The sequence below is a fragment of the Bos indicus x Bos taurus genome, chromosome 7 (assembly GCF_003369695.1).
Source record: "Bos indicus x Bos taurus breed Angus x Brahman F1 hybrid chromosome 7, Bos_hybrid_MaternalHap_v2.0, whole genome shotgun sequence".
Lineage (NCBI taxonomy): Eukaryota > Metazoa > Chordata > Mammalia > Artiodactyla > Bovidae > Bos > Bos indicus x Bos taurus.
Window position 1 is genome coordinate 72,639,556 of NC_040082.1, and position 16,958 is coordinate 72,656,513.

At 38.7% G+C, this 16,958-nt stretch overlaps 1 protein-coding gene across 3 annotated transcripts in view; it reads right to left on the reverse strand.

Annotated features, from left to right (window-relative positions):
• Positions 1 to 16,958, reverse strand: part of FAF2 (Fas associated factor family member 2) — a 71,429-nt gene that overhangs the window by 28,913 nt on the left and 25,558 nt on the right. For all 3 annotated transcript variants that reach the window (XM_027546923.1, XM_027546924.1, XM_027546925.1), the window contains one exon: positions 2,013 to 2,081. In XM_027546923.1, coding sequence (XP_027402724.1) covers positions 2,013 to 2,081 — 69 coding nt within the window. The remainder of the gene's footprint in view (positions 1 to 2,012; positions 2,082 to 16,958) is intronic.

The following is a 16,958-nucleotide window of genomic DNA, read 5'->3' on the forward strand; positions in this document are numbered from 1 at the left end:
AATTCCATTTATGTAACAAGAAAATTATATACAAATCTATACAGCTATATAAACAAACAAAAAAGTGTTTCTCAATAACTCCTGGACCAAAGAAGAAAATAAAACATTTAAAATAATAGTTTCAGAAGAAAATTCACAGGCTTAAATGTAAGAGTACAAATAAATTAACAAAGCTTCAAAAATCATAATGGTTAAAAAAAAAAAGGAGAACACAAACCTACAAAAGTATGGTAAAATACATTAACATCAGATTTTGTTTTATAAACAGTAAAAAGAACTGATAAATACAAGAGCTTTTTATAAACAAGTAAAATAAGTCTCCAGCAAATCTCATTTTTAAAAAAGGAAAGTAAGCATAATAAAAACCATGAGAAGAGGTAATAATAGAACAAACATAGAAGAGAGAAAATGACATAGTGCTTGAGACAGCCTATGCTAATCTCTAAACCTATCCTGAAAATCTCTAAGAAAAAAGGATCCTCAAGAAAGCTTATCAAGAAAAAAGTAGGCAACAAATAGATTATGACCAATGGGAGGAAAATGAAGAAGTTAATACAGAAAAGGCAGAAGCAAGTTTTAAATTGCTTCCTTTTCAATCTATGCTAACTAGGCTTCTCAACCCATTTTATCAAGTCAGTCATTTTAAAAAGCCAGCATATGCTTGACATAAAAGTCTAACAAGGAGACAATACCAAAGTATCATACAGAGCAGCATCATGCTTTCTGCCTAAAATGTATTCCCCTTAAAATTCCACATTCATCATTCCTTTTCATCATTCAGGTGTCAGCTCAAATATAACCTCCCTAGAAAGGCCTTACTTGACCACCCTATTAAAATGACTTTCCTTATCCTCTTTATTCTATTTTCTTTACTCATCTTATTCACAGCATTTATTACAAACTGAAGCTCCATGAGAATAGGGACTTAAGTCTTGTTTGCTCTAGTGCCAGAGCCTAGAATTGCTCCAAAATAGCGCTGAATAACTAAATACCACTTGTAATCCAGTACTCTATTCAAATAATATACCATAATTAAATAGTTAAGTTCAACAGACATCAAAAGTACACTTGATTAAACTCAACATCCACTAATAAAGCAAGAAAAGAAGAACAGTCAACAGATATCTGAGAGCCTATGATATACTAGGATCAATTTTAGATGCTGGAATACAATAGTCAAAAAAACCAAAACCACTCTGCTCTCATGGAGCTTATTACATTCTAGTAGCTCTATCTCAAAATAATAACTAGCATTACACTTGATAATAAAACATTGGAGGCATTATAGTGAGGACAAGGTGTTTACTGCTACTGCTGCTGCTAAGTCGAGTCAGTCGTGTCCGACTCTGTGCGACCCCATAGACGGCAGCCCACCAGGTGTTTGCTGTTACCATTATTAATTGAGACTATTCTGAAGTACTAGCCAATTCATCATCAAGTAACACAAAAGATCCATATACTGAAAAAAAAAATAACGAGCTGCAGGTAACATAACCAAATAGAAAATTCATAAGAATAAATTTTAAAATATTTAATAAAAAGGTTCACATTATGGTATCTGGCTGTAAATCAAATATAGAAAAACCAGTATTTTCCCCAAAGAGTCATTAAGAAAATATAAAGAGGGAGGGACACTATACTGAGGGATTTGGTCACAATCTTTTCTGTGATTTTATAAACTCTGATTATAATCTTCACCTTTCACACAAATTTAAAGACTGCTGCTGCTGCTGCTGCTGCTGCTAAGTCACTTCAGTCGTGTCCCACTCTGTGCGACCCCATAGACGGCAGCCCACCAGGCTCCTCCGTCCCTGGGATTCTCCAGGCAAGAACACTGGAGTAGGTAATTTAAAGACTAAAGAGCTGTAAATTAAAAAAACAAAAACAAAAAACAAACTATTGAGAGAAGATTTTTGCTGTGAAAAGGAAAAAAAGAAACGTACACATCTTTGAGATCTGTTATCAGAGCAGGGAATAAGAAATAAGTACACTCATAATGAATCCTATAATACCTCTATGTTCCAGTTATGCTGTTCCAAGGTATGGCGACATTGATCCATAGATTCTATGCCAGTCAGATCCTGAAAGATAAAAACAAAAAGTTACTTTGCAAAAACCAACAGTACATGGTGGATATTTTTACCCTCAATAGAATACTTACAAATACTGCAGGGGAAATACTCTACCAAGTGCTGAAGGCAAACAGATACACAAGTATGGTAAAACATCACTATTCAGAATTCATTCAAATGGTTATCATATATGTTAAAACAAACAAAAAATTTCTTGTCTTAACTTCAAGGCTTTTAATTAAAAAGACTACTTGACTATATTCTCTCAAATTCAAGTTTAAAAAATGAAAGACTTCTTCAACTTCTACATTCAGCAAAACAGTCTTATTTAATGTTAAACATCTATTCTGTTTATAATACATACTCATATAACGCAGGTTTTCTGCAAAACATGCCTTTCATTAACTTACATATTTTAGCTATTAGCATAAGACTTAGCTTATAATACAAACTGTGTAAAACTTTTTATTAAAAAGAATCTGTAATTCAGATGTTTCCCTCCTGTAAGTACTCTCCCTACTCCCTTCTCCTTACACGACTTTTAGGTTTCACTTTGTCTATGATCAAATAAATCTGCTCTGACTCTTCTCTCATCCCCCTCTAAATGTAGAAAATTTCCTAAAGATGTGTCTTTGGCTTTTGCCTCTTCCTGGCAATCTCATTTAATCCTCAGCCTTCAATGATCCTTTCTACTCAAATGACTCCTAAATGTATTTCTTCTCTTCTGAAGTTTGGCAGCACATTTCCAATAGCCTATTCAACATTTCCATCTAGATGTGGCACAAGTACCTCAAATATATCATTTAAAACTACTGTATGTGTTAATGACACCACCATCTTCCAAACTATACAGGCAAAGATGACATCTGGAACCTCAGTCGCATCTCTGAGTACTCTATACTTTGAACTACACACTTCATCGGTAACCAAGTTCTGATGGTTTTCTGTATCTATAACCATATTTCCATTCCCACAGCTAGCATCTTCAATCAAGCTTTTATGATACCTCAAGTGAATGGTCACAATAATTTCTCTTCCTAACTCTTCCCCACCTCCCCTGGTCTCCCTACTCCTGTGTGTGTGTGTGCTACTTCTCTGCTCAAAACTTTTCAGCTAACTGGATAACAAATTCCAAAATTCTTAGCTTGGCATTCAAGTGTTCCTACAATGTAGCGCCAACGTAGATTTCGGCATTATTTTCTATTTTCCTTTAGGTATTCAAAACTCAACAAATCTAACAGCTTCTGTGTATACCAAATGACCAGAACTTCCACAAAGCTAAATCCTAGCCTTCCTTCAAGGTCTAAGAGAGAAGCCAAACCTACCCAACTATCCTTTTCATGCAACATATGTCTACTGTTATTGTCTATTCTGTGTTATTACTATGTCCAGGGATACAGGGATAAATACACAGTCTCTATCCTCAACAAATCCCTCTTAATAACCAGCAAGCAACCGGAAAAAAGAGATTGATCTCAACCTGACAAGAATGTGGTAACATGCACTGGTGAGTCAGGAGGCTGAGATTCTTGCTTTGGTTCTGTAACCTATGATTCAAAGACCAGACATAACTGAATTCCAGATTCCTTTATGTACAACGAGGGATTTAATTTGGACTGAATATCCTTTCCAGAGCTTAAAAGAACAAAACAAAAATTAAAGTTTGCATTCTTTAGGTATGCACTTGTTTATTTTTTTAAACTACACAGAAATTTAAAAAAATTTAAATTACACAGTACAGAAACTTTGTTAATATATTTTTATGCTTAAAATACTGCAAAATTTTCAATACTGAAATTAGAAAGCTCTGTTAAGAACTCTAGAGATCTATTAAGAACTGATGGCTATGACAGCTCTGACCATCTTTAATTTTGGTTCCTGACCATTCTGGGCCTCTTACTACTTTGGCTATTCCCTTCTGGCTTGTACTATGTTGGTGCAACAGTAACCGCAGTTTTTCTTTGTTGACCTTTGCTGTTTGATATCGGAATACATTCTTAAATAAATGTGGTGATGTTATACATCATTTTAATGTGCACTTCATACTTTTTTTTGCTAATGACTTATTACTTGCTGTTTATTTTATATTTATTTTAAACTAGGGATACGATGTTAAACAAAAAGCAAATTCAAGTGATTTTTAAATTTGAGCTCACTGGGTCATAAAGCAGGCAGACAACTTGCAACATTCACAATGCATTTGGCCCAGGAACTGCTAATGAACATAAAATGCAGTGGTGGTTCAAGAAATTTTGCAAAGGAGACAAGCGCCTTGAAGATGAACATAGTGGCTGGCCATCATAAGTTAACAATGACCAACTGAAAGCAATCATAGAAGCTGATTCTCTTACAACTACACAAAAAGTTGCCAAAGAACTCAAAGTCAACCATGCTGTGATCATTTGGCATTTGAAGAAAGTTGTAAAAGTGAAAAAGCTCGTTAAGTGGGTGCCTTATGAGCTGACGGCAAATCAAAAAAAATCAATTTGAAGTGTTGTCTCCTCTTGTTTTATGAAACAGTGAACAATTTCTCTATTGGATTGTGACATGGGACAAAAAGTGCATTTTATACAGCCAGTAACGACCAGCTCAGTTGTTGGACTGAGAAGAAGCTCCAGAGCACTTCTCAAAGCCAAACTTGCACCAAAAAAGGTTATGGTCACTGTCTGGTGGTCTGCTGCTGGTGTGATCCACTACAGCTTTCTGAATCCTGGCAAAACCATTCCATATGAAGCACGCGCAAATCAAAGAGATGCACAGAAAACTGCAACACCTGCAGCTGGCACTGGTCAACATAAAGGGCCTAATTCTTCTCCATGATAACGCACGATGCAGGTCACACAACCAACACTTCAAAAGTTGAACGAACGGGGCTATGGAATTGTGCCTCATCCACCACATTCACCTGATCTCTTGCCAACCAACTACCACTTCTTCAAGCATCTCGACACCTTTTTGCAGGGCAAACGCTTCCACAACTGGCAGGATGCAGAAAATGCTTTCCAAGAGTTCGTAGAATCCCAAAGCATGGATTTTTATGCTACAGGAATAAACAAACTTATTTCTTGTTGGCAAAAAAGCGTTGATTGTAATGGTTCCTATTCTGATTAATGAAGATGTGTTTGAACTTACAGTTAGAACTGGACATGGAACAACAGACTGGTTCCAAATAGGAAAAGGAGTATGTCAAGGCTGTATATTGTCACCCTGCTTATTTAACTTATATGCAGAGTACATCATGAAAAACGCCAGGCTGGATGAAGCACAAGCTGGAATCAAGATTGCTGGGAGAAATATCAATAACCTCAGATATGCAGATGACACCACCCTTACGGCAGAAAGTGAAGAGGAACTAAAAAGCCTCTTGATGAAAGTGAAAGAGGAGAGTGAAAAGTTGGCTTAAAGCTCAACATTCAGAAAACGAGGATCATAGCATCCGGTCCCATCACTTCATGGGAAATAGATGGGGAAACAGTGTCGACTTTATTTTTTGGGGCTCCAAAATCACTGCAGATGATGACTGCAGCCATGAAATTAAAAGACACTTACTCCTTGGAAGGAAAGTTATGACTAACCTAGACAGCATATTGAAAAGCAGAGACATTACTTTGCCAACAAAGGTTCATCTAGTCAAGGCTATGGTTTTTCCTGTGGTCATGTATGGATGTGAGAGTTGGACTGTGAAGAAAACTGAGTGCCAGAGAATTGATGCTTTTGAACTGTGGTGTTGGAGAAGACTCTTGAGAGTCCCTTGGACTGCAAGGAGATCCAACCAGTCCATTCTGAAGGAGATCAGCCCTGGGATTTCTTTGGAAGGAATGATGCTAAAGCTGAAACTCCAGTACTTTGGCCACCTCATGCAAAGAGTTGACTCATTGGAAAAGACTCTGATGCTGGGAGGGATTGGGGGCAGGAGGAGAAGGGGACAACAGAGGATGAGATGGCTGGATGGCATCACTGACTCGATGGACGTGAGTCTGAGTGAACTCCGGGAGTTGGTGATGGACAGGGAGGCCTGGCATGCTTTGATTCGTGGGGTCACAAAGAGTTGGACACGACTGAGCGACTGAACTGAACTGATAATGATTTAAATTTCACAGTCCGGGGACTTCCCTGGTGGTCCAATGCAGGAGGCCTGGGTTCAATCCCTGGTCAAGGAATTAGATCCCACATGTCACAACTAAAGATCAAAGATCCTGAAAGCCACAACTAAGACCTGGTGCAGCCAGATAAAAAAATTTTTTAAATTCACAGTTTGAAACTACAACTACTTTTGTACCAAGCTAGTAATAGAATCTCCTTTAACTTTTGATTACTTTGCTGTCCACTGCAGAGAACTGGTATGTCAGGGTTCCACTTCTCTATATATTCTCTTTAAGAACTGGACTTTACTTTTACCTTCTTCTCAGGGTATGAATGACCACTGGGTCTTTACCAAAAATATTTTCTACCTCGCTTATTCACCTATCATTTTCTATCATCTATTATGGCTGTTTACGTAAACTCATTCTACTGCCTTATTACAGGATGCAGGCTCCTTAAGAAAAAGGAATGTGATTCATCTCTATATAATGCTCCCCAGTACCTTGTACACAAGAGATGCAGTTTAGATCTCTCGGTCAGAAAGATCCTCTGGAGAAGGAAATGGCAACCCACTCCAGTATTTTTGCCTGGAAAATTCCATGGACAGATGAGCCTGGTGGGCTACAGTCCATGGTGTCTCAAAGTCAGACACACTGAGCAAGCGCATGTGCACTCACGCACACGCGCACACATGCCCACCCCTGGCACATAGTAAGGGCTTAAAAGGTTACAGAAAAAGGCTGTCCAAGTTAAAAAGACCTTTTAGGATAAGCTTCAATAATCATCGCTATTAAGTGAAACCCTCTAGACATTTTCACTGTACATTAATACCCTGAGTTTTTTTTGAAAATTTAAACTCCAAATATTCTAACTAGAGGCTAAGCTAGTAGTTAAAAATACCTATTTGCAGAATATTCCCTTATGAATTAAAGTTCATAATCATTTTAATTGTCACATAATATGTCAATTGGCAAAAACAATTGACATACAGATGCTGTAACTGCTTCTGATTTTTTGCTATTAAAATACCATTCTCATGAACACTTCTGTTTATAAAGTTTCTCTGTATTGAGGATTTCCCCCCGAGGATCCAGCTAAAAATTACAGGCCAAGGAATGTACATATTTTTATGTTCTTGACACATACTGCTAAAACGCACTAAAATGCACTTTAAAAGGACCATTCCAATTTATATTGATTAGGGTTGGTTTCAATGTGAGTCAAAAGCTAAGTATGTCTCAAGCCAATAATCATTTCATGCCAATTAAGTTTTGCAATGCCAGCTTTCTTCAAAAAGAAAGACTATAACAGGTATAGCTTGAGACACTACATAAGCTTTGCTACCAATTTTCTCCTCACCTCCAACACATTTAGCTCTAAGCACATACAGAAGAGAAGTAAAACAGAGAAGCTGAGGGAACATTATATTTAATAACTTCAGTTATTGGTTTCAAGCTCCTCCCAAACTAATTTCTTTAGAACCCAACAGGCTGTAATTGTTTAAATTTTATTTATTTATTTATTATTTTCGGCCCTGCTGGGTCTCCGATGCTCTGTGGGTTTCTCTTCAGTTGCCACCAGCCAAGGATACTCCCTAGTTGCAGTTCGTGGGCTTCTCATCACAGTGGCTTCTTTTATTGTGAAGCCCGGTCCCCAGGCACACAGGCTTCGGCAGGTACAGCATGTGGGCTCAGTAGCTGCGGCTCCCAGGTTCTCAAGTGCAGGCTCAATAGCTGTGGCACACTGGCTTAGTTGCTCAGAATCATGTGTCATCTTCCTGGACCAGAGATCAAACCCATTGTCTCCTGCATTGGCAGGCAGATTCTTTACCACTGAGCCACCAGGGAGGCTCCTGTAATTCTCTTAAAAGGAACTGGCACAAAGCATAAGAATCTGTCTGCCAATGCAGGGGACACGGGTTCGATCCCTCGTCCGGGAAGATCTTTCACATTGAAGAACAACTCAGCAGGTGCGCCACAACTATTAAGCCTGTGCTCTAGAGCCCACAAGCCACAACTACTGAAGCCTGCGCACCCGAGAGCCTCTGCTCTGCAATAAAAGAAGCCACCGCAATGAGAAGCTGGCACACCACAAGAGGAATAGCCCTGTTTGCCATAACTAGAGAAAGCCTGAGCAAAGCAATGAAGACCCAGTGCAGTCAAATAAGTAAATAATTTTTAAAAACTTTCGAGAAGAGAACCCACTTCTCTCTATATCCCCTAGATCCAATGCAGCACCTTAGCATACAGTAGAAAATATTTAAATGAACACTCTGTTCTCATGTCAATGATCAACTTTTACTTCATCACTCGGTAGTTTTTAAGTACTGTTCATTATTACTTTGTGTAAGGAATTATATATTTTCCTCAACAATCCTATGGGTATCATCATACCCAGTATCAGTTGAAAATATCAAGACTCTTTAAAAAAGAATTATGTGGAAGACCCTCCACACTAATTCAGGTACACAGTTAAGTGCTCACTGAAGGTCAACTAAATCTGTAATCTCATCTAACTGGCTTGCTCTTTAGAATTTTGCTTTTACACTAAGATCTACTGACATCTGAGGTGACATGAGATGGCATTGGAAAAATAGCTTCAATATGTAGAAAATTTTAACTTCGGCACCCTCTAATCTTTCAGGACCAGTGTCTACCACAAATCCCCTACTCGGGCCGGTTTACCCAAGTCTGTCTTACTGAGAATCATCCCTGGTTCCACGATGGTCTCTCCCTTCCTTCTCCCCCCAGAGCTAATTCCTCTTGCAGGAACTGCCCATGGCAAGGATGTAGCACAAATGCTACACTTAGTTTCATTAATTTATACAAGTGTAACAGAAGGTGGCTCAGTGGTTAAAAAAAAAAAAAAAATCAACCTGCAGTGCAGGAGACCAGGGTTGGATATCTGGTTCAAGAAGATCCCCTGGAGAAGGAAATGGCAACCCAGTCCAGTATTCTTGCCTGAAAAACCCAATGGACAGAGGAGCCTGGTATACCAGCTATAGTCCATGGGGTTGCAAAGAGTTGGAGAGGACTTAGCAACTCAACAGTAACAACAGCCTGACAGCATTAGTACCCTGAACTCCAATCAATCTCTAAACAGCGAAATGCATAAGGGAGATTAGAGGGAAGTGTGTGAACTATTTGATATCCTTCTACTCCAGCCTTGGTCTAATTTCCTCCTTTCCCAAGTCGGTTGATAACAGGATGTCAACATTACTTGGCAACCTACTTCTGAAATATTCTGATCCTTGATCTCTTGCTTAAGCGTAACTCAAGGAAGGTATCACAACCAGATATATATCATTCAACTACTTGGAAAGGGACTGTGCAACTAGACTTAATTACTCTAATGTAATCACTAGAGTGCTTTCCTAAGAAGTGTTTCTTTCCACATCTCATCTGTTTATATATATATATATATAACAAACACTGTAGGAGGTTGGGGCAAAATCTCAGTTGAAATCTAAGCACTCTCTAAATTTCACTGGGCTCGGCTCTAGCTTGTTGAGGATACATTTTTTTTTTAATATTTATTTTAATTGGAGGATAATTACAATATTTTAATGGTTTTTGCTATACATCAACTCAAACTGGCCACAGGCATACACGTGTCCCTTCCCTTCTGAATCCCCCTCACTCCCCACCCGACCCCGGTTGTCCAGGGCTCTTGCTTTGGGTTCCCTGCATCATACATCAAACTCCAACTGCCTATCTATTTTACATATGGTAATGTATGTTTCAATGCTATACTCTCAAATCACTCCACCCTCTCCTTCTCCCACTGAGTCTAAAAGCCTGTTCTTTATGTCTGTCTCCTTTGCTGCTCTGCACATAGGATAGTTGGTACCATCTTTCTAGATTCCATATGTATGTGTTAATATATGGTATTTGTCTTTTTCTGACTACTTCACTCTGTGTAATAGGCTCTGCTGCTGCTACTGCTGCTAAGTCGCTTCAGTCATGTCCGACTCTGTGCGACCCCAGAGACGGCAGCCCACCAGGCTCCCCCGTCCCTGGGATTCTCCAGGCAAGAACAGTGGAGTGGGTTGCCATTTCCTTCTCCAATGCATGAAAGTGAAGTCGCTCAGTCATGTCCGACTGGCAGCGACCCCATGCACTGCAGCCTACCAGGCTCCTCCGTCCATGGGATTTTCCAGGCAAGAGTACTGGAGTGGGGTGCCATTGCCTTCTCCGGTAATAGGCTCTAGGTTCATCCACCTCATTGAAACGGACTCAAATGCATTCCCTTTTTTTAATAGCTGAGTAATATTCCACTGTGTATATGTACCACAATTTCCTTATCCATTCATCTGCCAACGAACATCTAGGTTGCTTCCATGTTCTAGGTATTGTAAATAGTGCTGCAATGAACACCGAGGTACATGCGTCTTTCTCAATTCTGGTTTCCTCAGGGTATATGCCCAGTAGTGCAATGCCAAAGAATGCTCAAACTACCGCACAACTGCACTCATCTCACATGCTAGTAAAGTAATGCTCAAAATTCTCCAAGCCAGGCTTCAGCAATGCATGAACTGTGAACTTCCAGATGTTCAAGCTGGTTTTAGAAAAGGCAGAGGAACCAGAGATCAAAGTGCCAACATTCGCTGGATCATGGAAAAAGGAATAGAGTTCTAGAAAAACATCTATTTCTGCTTTATTAACTATGCCAAAGCCTTTGACTGTGTGGATCACAATAAATTGTGGAAAATTCTGAAAGAGATGGGAATACCAGACCACCTGACCTGCCTCCTGAGAAACCTATATGCAGGTCAGGAAGCAACAGTTAGAACTGGACATGGAACAACAGACTGGTTCCAAATAGGAAAAGGAGTACGTCAAGGCTGTATATTGTCACCCTGCTTATTTAACTTCTATGCAGAGTACATAATGAGAAACGCTGGGCTGGAGGAAGCACAAGCTGGAATCAAGATTGCTGGGAGAAATACCAATAACCTCAGATATGCAGATGACACCACCCTTATGGCAGAAAGTGAAGAGGAACTCAAAAGCCTCTTGATGAAAGTGAAAGTGGAGAGTCAAAAAGTTGGCTTAAAGCTCAACATTCAGAAAACGAAGATCATGGCATCTGGTCCCATCACTTCATGGGAAATAGATGGGGAAACAGTGGAAACAATGTCAGACTTTATTTTTGGGGGCTCCAAAATCACTGCAGATGATGATTACAGCCTTGAAATTAAATGATGCTTACTCCTTGGAAGAAAATCTATGACCAGCCTAGATAGCATATTAAAAAGCAGAGACATTACTTTGCCAACCAAGGTCCGTCTAGTCATGGCTATGGTTTTTCCAGTGGTCATGTATGGATGTGAGAGTTGGACTGTGAAAAAAGCTGAGCGCCCAAGAATTATGCTTTTGAACTGTGGTGTTGGAGAAGACTCTTGAGAGTCCCTTGGACTGCAAGGAGATCCAACCAGTCCATTCTGAAGGAGATCAGTCCTGGGTGTTCATTGGAAGGACTGATGCTAAAGCTGAAACTCCAGTTCTTTGGCCACCTCATGCGAAGAGCTGACTCATTGGAAAAGACTCTGATGCTGGGAGGGATTGGGGACAGGAGAAGGGGACGACAGAGGATGAGATGGCTAGACGGCATCACTGACTCGATGCACATGAGTTTGAGTAAACTCCGGGAGTTGGTGATGGACAAGGGAGGCCTGGCGTGCTGCAAATCATGGGGTCACCAAGAGTCGGACACGACTGAGCAACTGAACTGAACTGATGGTAGTTTTATTCCTAGTGAGGATGCATATTTTAACATTTGTTTTCAGTTATTCCCAGAGAGAAACTTAGCAAAAAGCAGAGATCTCTGTTCTCTCCTTCCTCCAACACAGAGAGCTTTGCTTTATACAATAAGCAATATGCCCTCTTTGGTAGCAGCAGGAGAAATGGAAAGTGAAGTCCTTTCAGGAAGTGAAAGGCCAGGCTTTCAACCTAGGCTCTAATGTGTAACTAAAGCTTTTATACTCAATCTTTATTATTTACATTTAATTACTGATTTACCAAATTAAATACCTGCAGATTCCACTTACTAAGCACTTATTCCTATGTAATAAGCACTGTAAGTAATAAAGTCCTCATTTTCACCACTGAGAAACCCAAGTATTCAAGAGGGCATGTACTTTGTGTAAGAATATCCTTATTTAAGAATAATAAGTGGTACAGCCAAGATTGAAACCTTGAGTAACAATCTCTGAAGTCCAGGTTGTCTCCTATGTTATTATTTAATTAATTCATTATTAATTATTTAATTAATTCATGTTAGAAAACAAGAAGTTTTCAATAAATTCTCAATTTGGAAATTTTCAACAAAATGTTTGTTTAACTGAGAATAAAACATCTGGAATTTTTTTCTGTTTTCACATTAAAGCAATGATAAAGTGAACACAATATTTCAACCCCCTCGTTTTGCATAAAAGGAAACTAAGGCTTAGCAAAGTGAACAAGCTTTCCCAAGTCACAGAGCAAGAGAATAGCAGAACTATCCCATCTTATTCCCAGTCTCTTCTTTCTTCATTGTATCTGCTGCTAAGTCGCTTCAGTCGTGTCCGACTCTGTGTGACCCCATAGATGGCAGCCCACCAGGCTCCCCCGTCCCTGGGATTCTCCAGGCAAGAACACCGGAGTGGGTTGCCATTTCCTCCTCCAATGCATGAAAGTGAAAAGTGAAAGTGAAGTCGCTCAGTCGTGTCCAACTCTTAGCAACCCCATGGACTGCAGCCTTCCAGGCTCCTCCGCCCATGGGATGTTCCAGGCAAGAGTACTGGCGTGGGTTGCCATTGTCTTCTCTGTCAGTGTATCTACAGGCAGCTAAGTAACAGCTCATAAATGTACATAAAATTATTTTCCTATATGCCTAGAGTCAACAAATAATCAGTATAGATATGTTCTTTGAATATAGTTTGGTGTCAAGTAAAACTGGAAAACGCTGCTTATCAAATCTCCTTCCTGGAAATTCCCAATACATTTTTTTTTAAAAGGCTTTGAAAACTCTTGCCTTCAGTTAAAAGGAAAAAAAAAACCCTTTAACCTCACATAAAGGAGGTTTTTTGTTTTTTTTTTTTTAAAGAACTCAAACTAATATCCATTTGAAGAATTTTCCTACAGAACTGTTTGTGAACCACAGGTATAGACCATCAAGAGATGTCAAACTAATGTTCCATGTGAATCAAAAGCTAACCATACCCACACAGTAGCTTCTTAAACAAACCCACAATATTTATCCAAGCAATTAAGAGTAGGTGGAATAAGGGATGGAACTTTGTCGCAAATTTAGAAGACACTCGAGTCTTCAACAATCCTTCTCTACCATTCACTAGCTTGGTGCCCTTTAACATCTTTCTGAGTTTCAGTTTCTTTACTGGTAAAATGTAAATAAAAATACTCATTAACTCACTAGGTTGTAAAAAGTTAAGTGTACAATGCTCAATTTAGCTATTATTTTTAAGAAACATGAAGGAAACATTAAAAGTGAGAATGTTATAATGAACCTTAGTTTATGAGGACAAGAAAGACATTTGTACATCAATTAAGATGACCATGTGGATTTTTCCCCTTCATTTTTTAATGTGAAGTATTAAGTGGATTGTTTCATATATTGAACCACTCATGCATTCCAGAGATATATCCCATTGGTCATGGTGTATACTCCCTTTAATATGCTGTTGAATTCAGTTTAGTAGTATTTGCTTGAGGATTTTTGCATTAATGTTCATAAGGGATACTGGTCTGCAGTCTTCTAGTAGTATTTGAGAATCAGGCTAATGCTGGCTTCAAAGAATGACTTAGAATGTGTTCCCTCCTTTTCAGTTCTTCAAATGTTTGGTACAATTCACCAGTGAAGCTACTGGTCCAAGGTTTTTTTTGGGAGAGTTTTAACTATGGATTCAATCTCCTTACTAGTTACAGGTCTATTCAGATTTTCTATTTCTTTGTGACTTAGCCTTGGTAGGTTTTGTATTTCTTGGAATTTGTCTATCTCATCTAGGTTATCTAATTTGTTGGCATTCAATTGTTCACAGTACTCACTTCAGAACTTTTTTTTTTAACAGAATTGGTAACGTCCCCATTTTTATTTCTTTTGGCCGTGGGACATGCCAGACCCTAGTTTCCCAACCAGGGACTGAACGCATGACCCCTTCAGTGGAAGAACAGAGCCCTAACCTCTGAACCACTGGGGAAGTTCCCCCATTTTCCTTTCTGGTTTTAGTAATTTGAATCTTGTTTTTTCCTCATTCCACCTAGCTAAAAAGTTTGTCAATTTTGTTGATTTCAAAAGACCAATTTTTGATTTCACTGATTTTCAGTCTTATTTTTCTATTCTCTCTACTGTTTACCTAGGCTCTCTCCTTTACATTTCCTTCCTTCCACTAGCTCTGAGTTTAGTCTGTTCTTTCTCTTCTAGTTTCTTAAATTATAAAGTTAGGTTGTTGATTTGAAATCTTCTGGTATTGTACTGTACTGTACTACATTGTATTTTGAATTTTGGCAGCATGCAGGATCTTAGTTCCCTGATCAGGGATCAAACCTGTGCCCCATGCACTGGAGCATGGAATCTTAACCACTGAAATGCCAGAAAGACCTTTTATTATTACTTTTTAAAATTGAAGATCTTTTGTGTTTTTTAACATTCATGTTTAAAAGCTACAAATGCCCCCTACCACTCCCCAAGCATCGTGTGCTGCATCCTGTAAGTTTTGGCACACTGTATTTTCATTCTCATTCATTTCTACATATTTTCTAATTTCCCTTGTGATTATTTCTTTCATCCATTGGTTAAGTGCGCTATTTACATAAATTCATGAAATTTTCAATTTTATTTCTGTTCATCCATTGGTTAAGTGTGCTATTTACGTAAATTCATGAAATTTTCAGTTTTATTTCTGTTATCAATTTCTAGAAACTACTTTGTATGATAGCTATCTACTAAAATCAATTGAGACATGTATTCTTGTATCCTTTATTATATCTTTTTTAATAAATCAATCAACAAAAGTGAATCCCTGAGGTCTGTGAACCATTCTAGCAAATTATCAAACCCCAAATGGGGGTCATGTGAAACACAATTTATACCTGGTCAGTAAAAAGTTCAGGTGGCACTGGAAGTGAGGGCAGTCTTGTGGGGCTGAGCGCTTAACTTGTGGGATCTGATGCTAACTTCAGGTAGACAGAATCCAAATAGAACTAAATTGAATGTGGGAGAACTGCTTGATGTGTGGAAAACCCCACACATCTGTTTCGAGTAAAAGAGAAACACAGAGGAGTTGCTTTTCCTTCTCATTTACCTAACACCATGTGCTTAGTCATGTCTTACTCTTTGTGACCCCATGGGCTGTAACCCACCAGGCTCCTCTGTCCATGGAGACTCTCCAGGCAAGAATACTGGAGCGGGTTGCCATGCCCTCCTCCAGGGGATCTTCCCCTGGGATCGAATCCAGGTATCCCGCACTACAGGCGGATTCTCTGCCATCTGAGCCACCAGGGAAGCCCACCTAACACCATATATAAAAATTAACTCAAAATGGATCCAAGACCCAAAAGTAAAACCTAAAGCTATAAAACACTTAGGAAAAAACATAAGCTAAAAACTTCCTGACACTGGATTTGGGAATGATTTTTCTTTCGTTTCTTTAAATTGGCTGCATGGCATGAAGGATCTTAGTTTCCCTGTGGACCCTGATTTGGAAGTTCAGAGCCTTAACCACTGGACCACCAGGGAAGTCCTAGGAATGATTTCTTCAAAGTGACACCAAAGGCAAAGGCAATAAAAGAAAAGAGACAAACTGGACTTTGTGACAATATTTAAAATTAGTACAACAAAAGACACTATCCAGAGTAAAAAGACAACCCCAGAATGGGAGAATATATTTTTAAATTATGTATTTGATAAGGAATTAACATTCAGAATATAGAGAACTCTTAAAACAACAACAAAAACACAACTTGATTAGGCAAAGGACTTGACCAGACATTTTGGCAAAGAAGATACACAAATAACCAACAAACACATGAAACGATGTTCAACATCACCAATCATTAGGGAAATGCAAATCAAAACTATAAGGTACCACTTAACACCTGTTAATATGGCTACTATTGAAAAAACAGGAAATGAAAAGTGCTGGCCAGGATGTGGTGAAACTAGAACCCTGTGCACCACTGGTGGGAATGTAAAATGTTACAGCAACTGTGTAAAACAATGTGCAGCTCATCAATAAATCAAAAACAGAACTACTACATGACACAGCAATTCCACTCCCACGTGTATACCTAAAATAAACGCAGGCTTGAAGAGATACCTGTACACCCATGTTCACAGCAGCACCGTCCACAGAAGCTAAGATGGGAAATAACCCAGTGTCCATTAGCAGATAAGGCAAATAAGCACAATGTATGTATACGTAAAATGGAGCATTATTCAGCCTTTAAAAAGAAGAAACTTTTGCAATATCCTACAAGAATGATGAACTTTCAGAATATTATGCTGAAAAAAACAAGCCAGTCATAAAAAGACAAATACTACATGATTCCACCTCTATGAAGTATTTGGAGTACTCTAAATCATAGAGAAAGACAGTAAACTGGTGGCTGCCCTGGGCTAGAGGGGAAATGGGAGTTACTGTCTAATGGGTGTAATTTCAATTTCACAAGATAAAAAGAGTTTTGAAGATGAATGATAATGGTCGCACAACATTACAGATGTGTTTGTTATTACTAAATTGTATACTTAAAAATTGCTAAGATGGTAAATTTTCTATGTATTTTACCATGTTTGAAAAACTGGGGG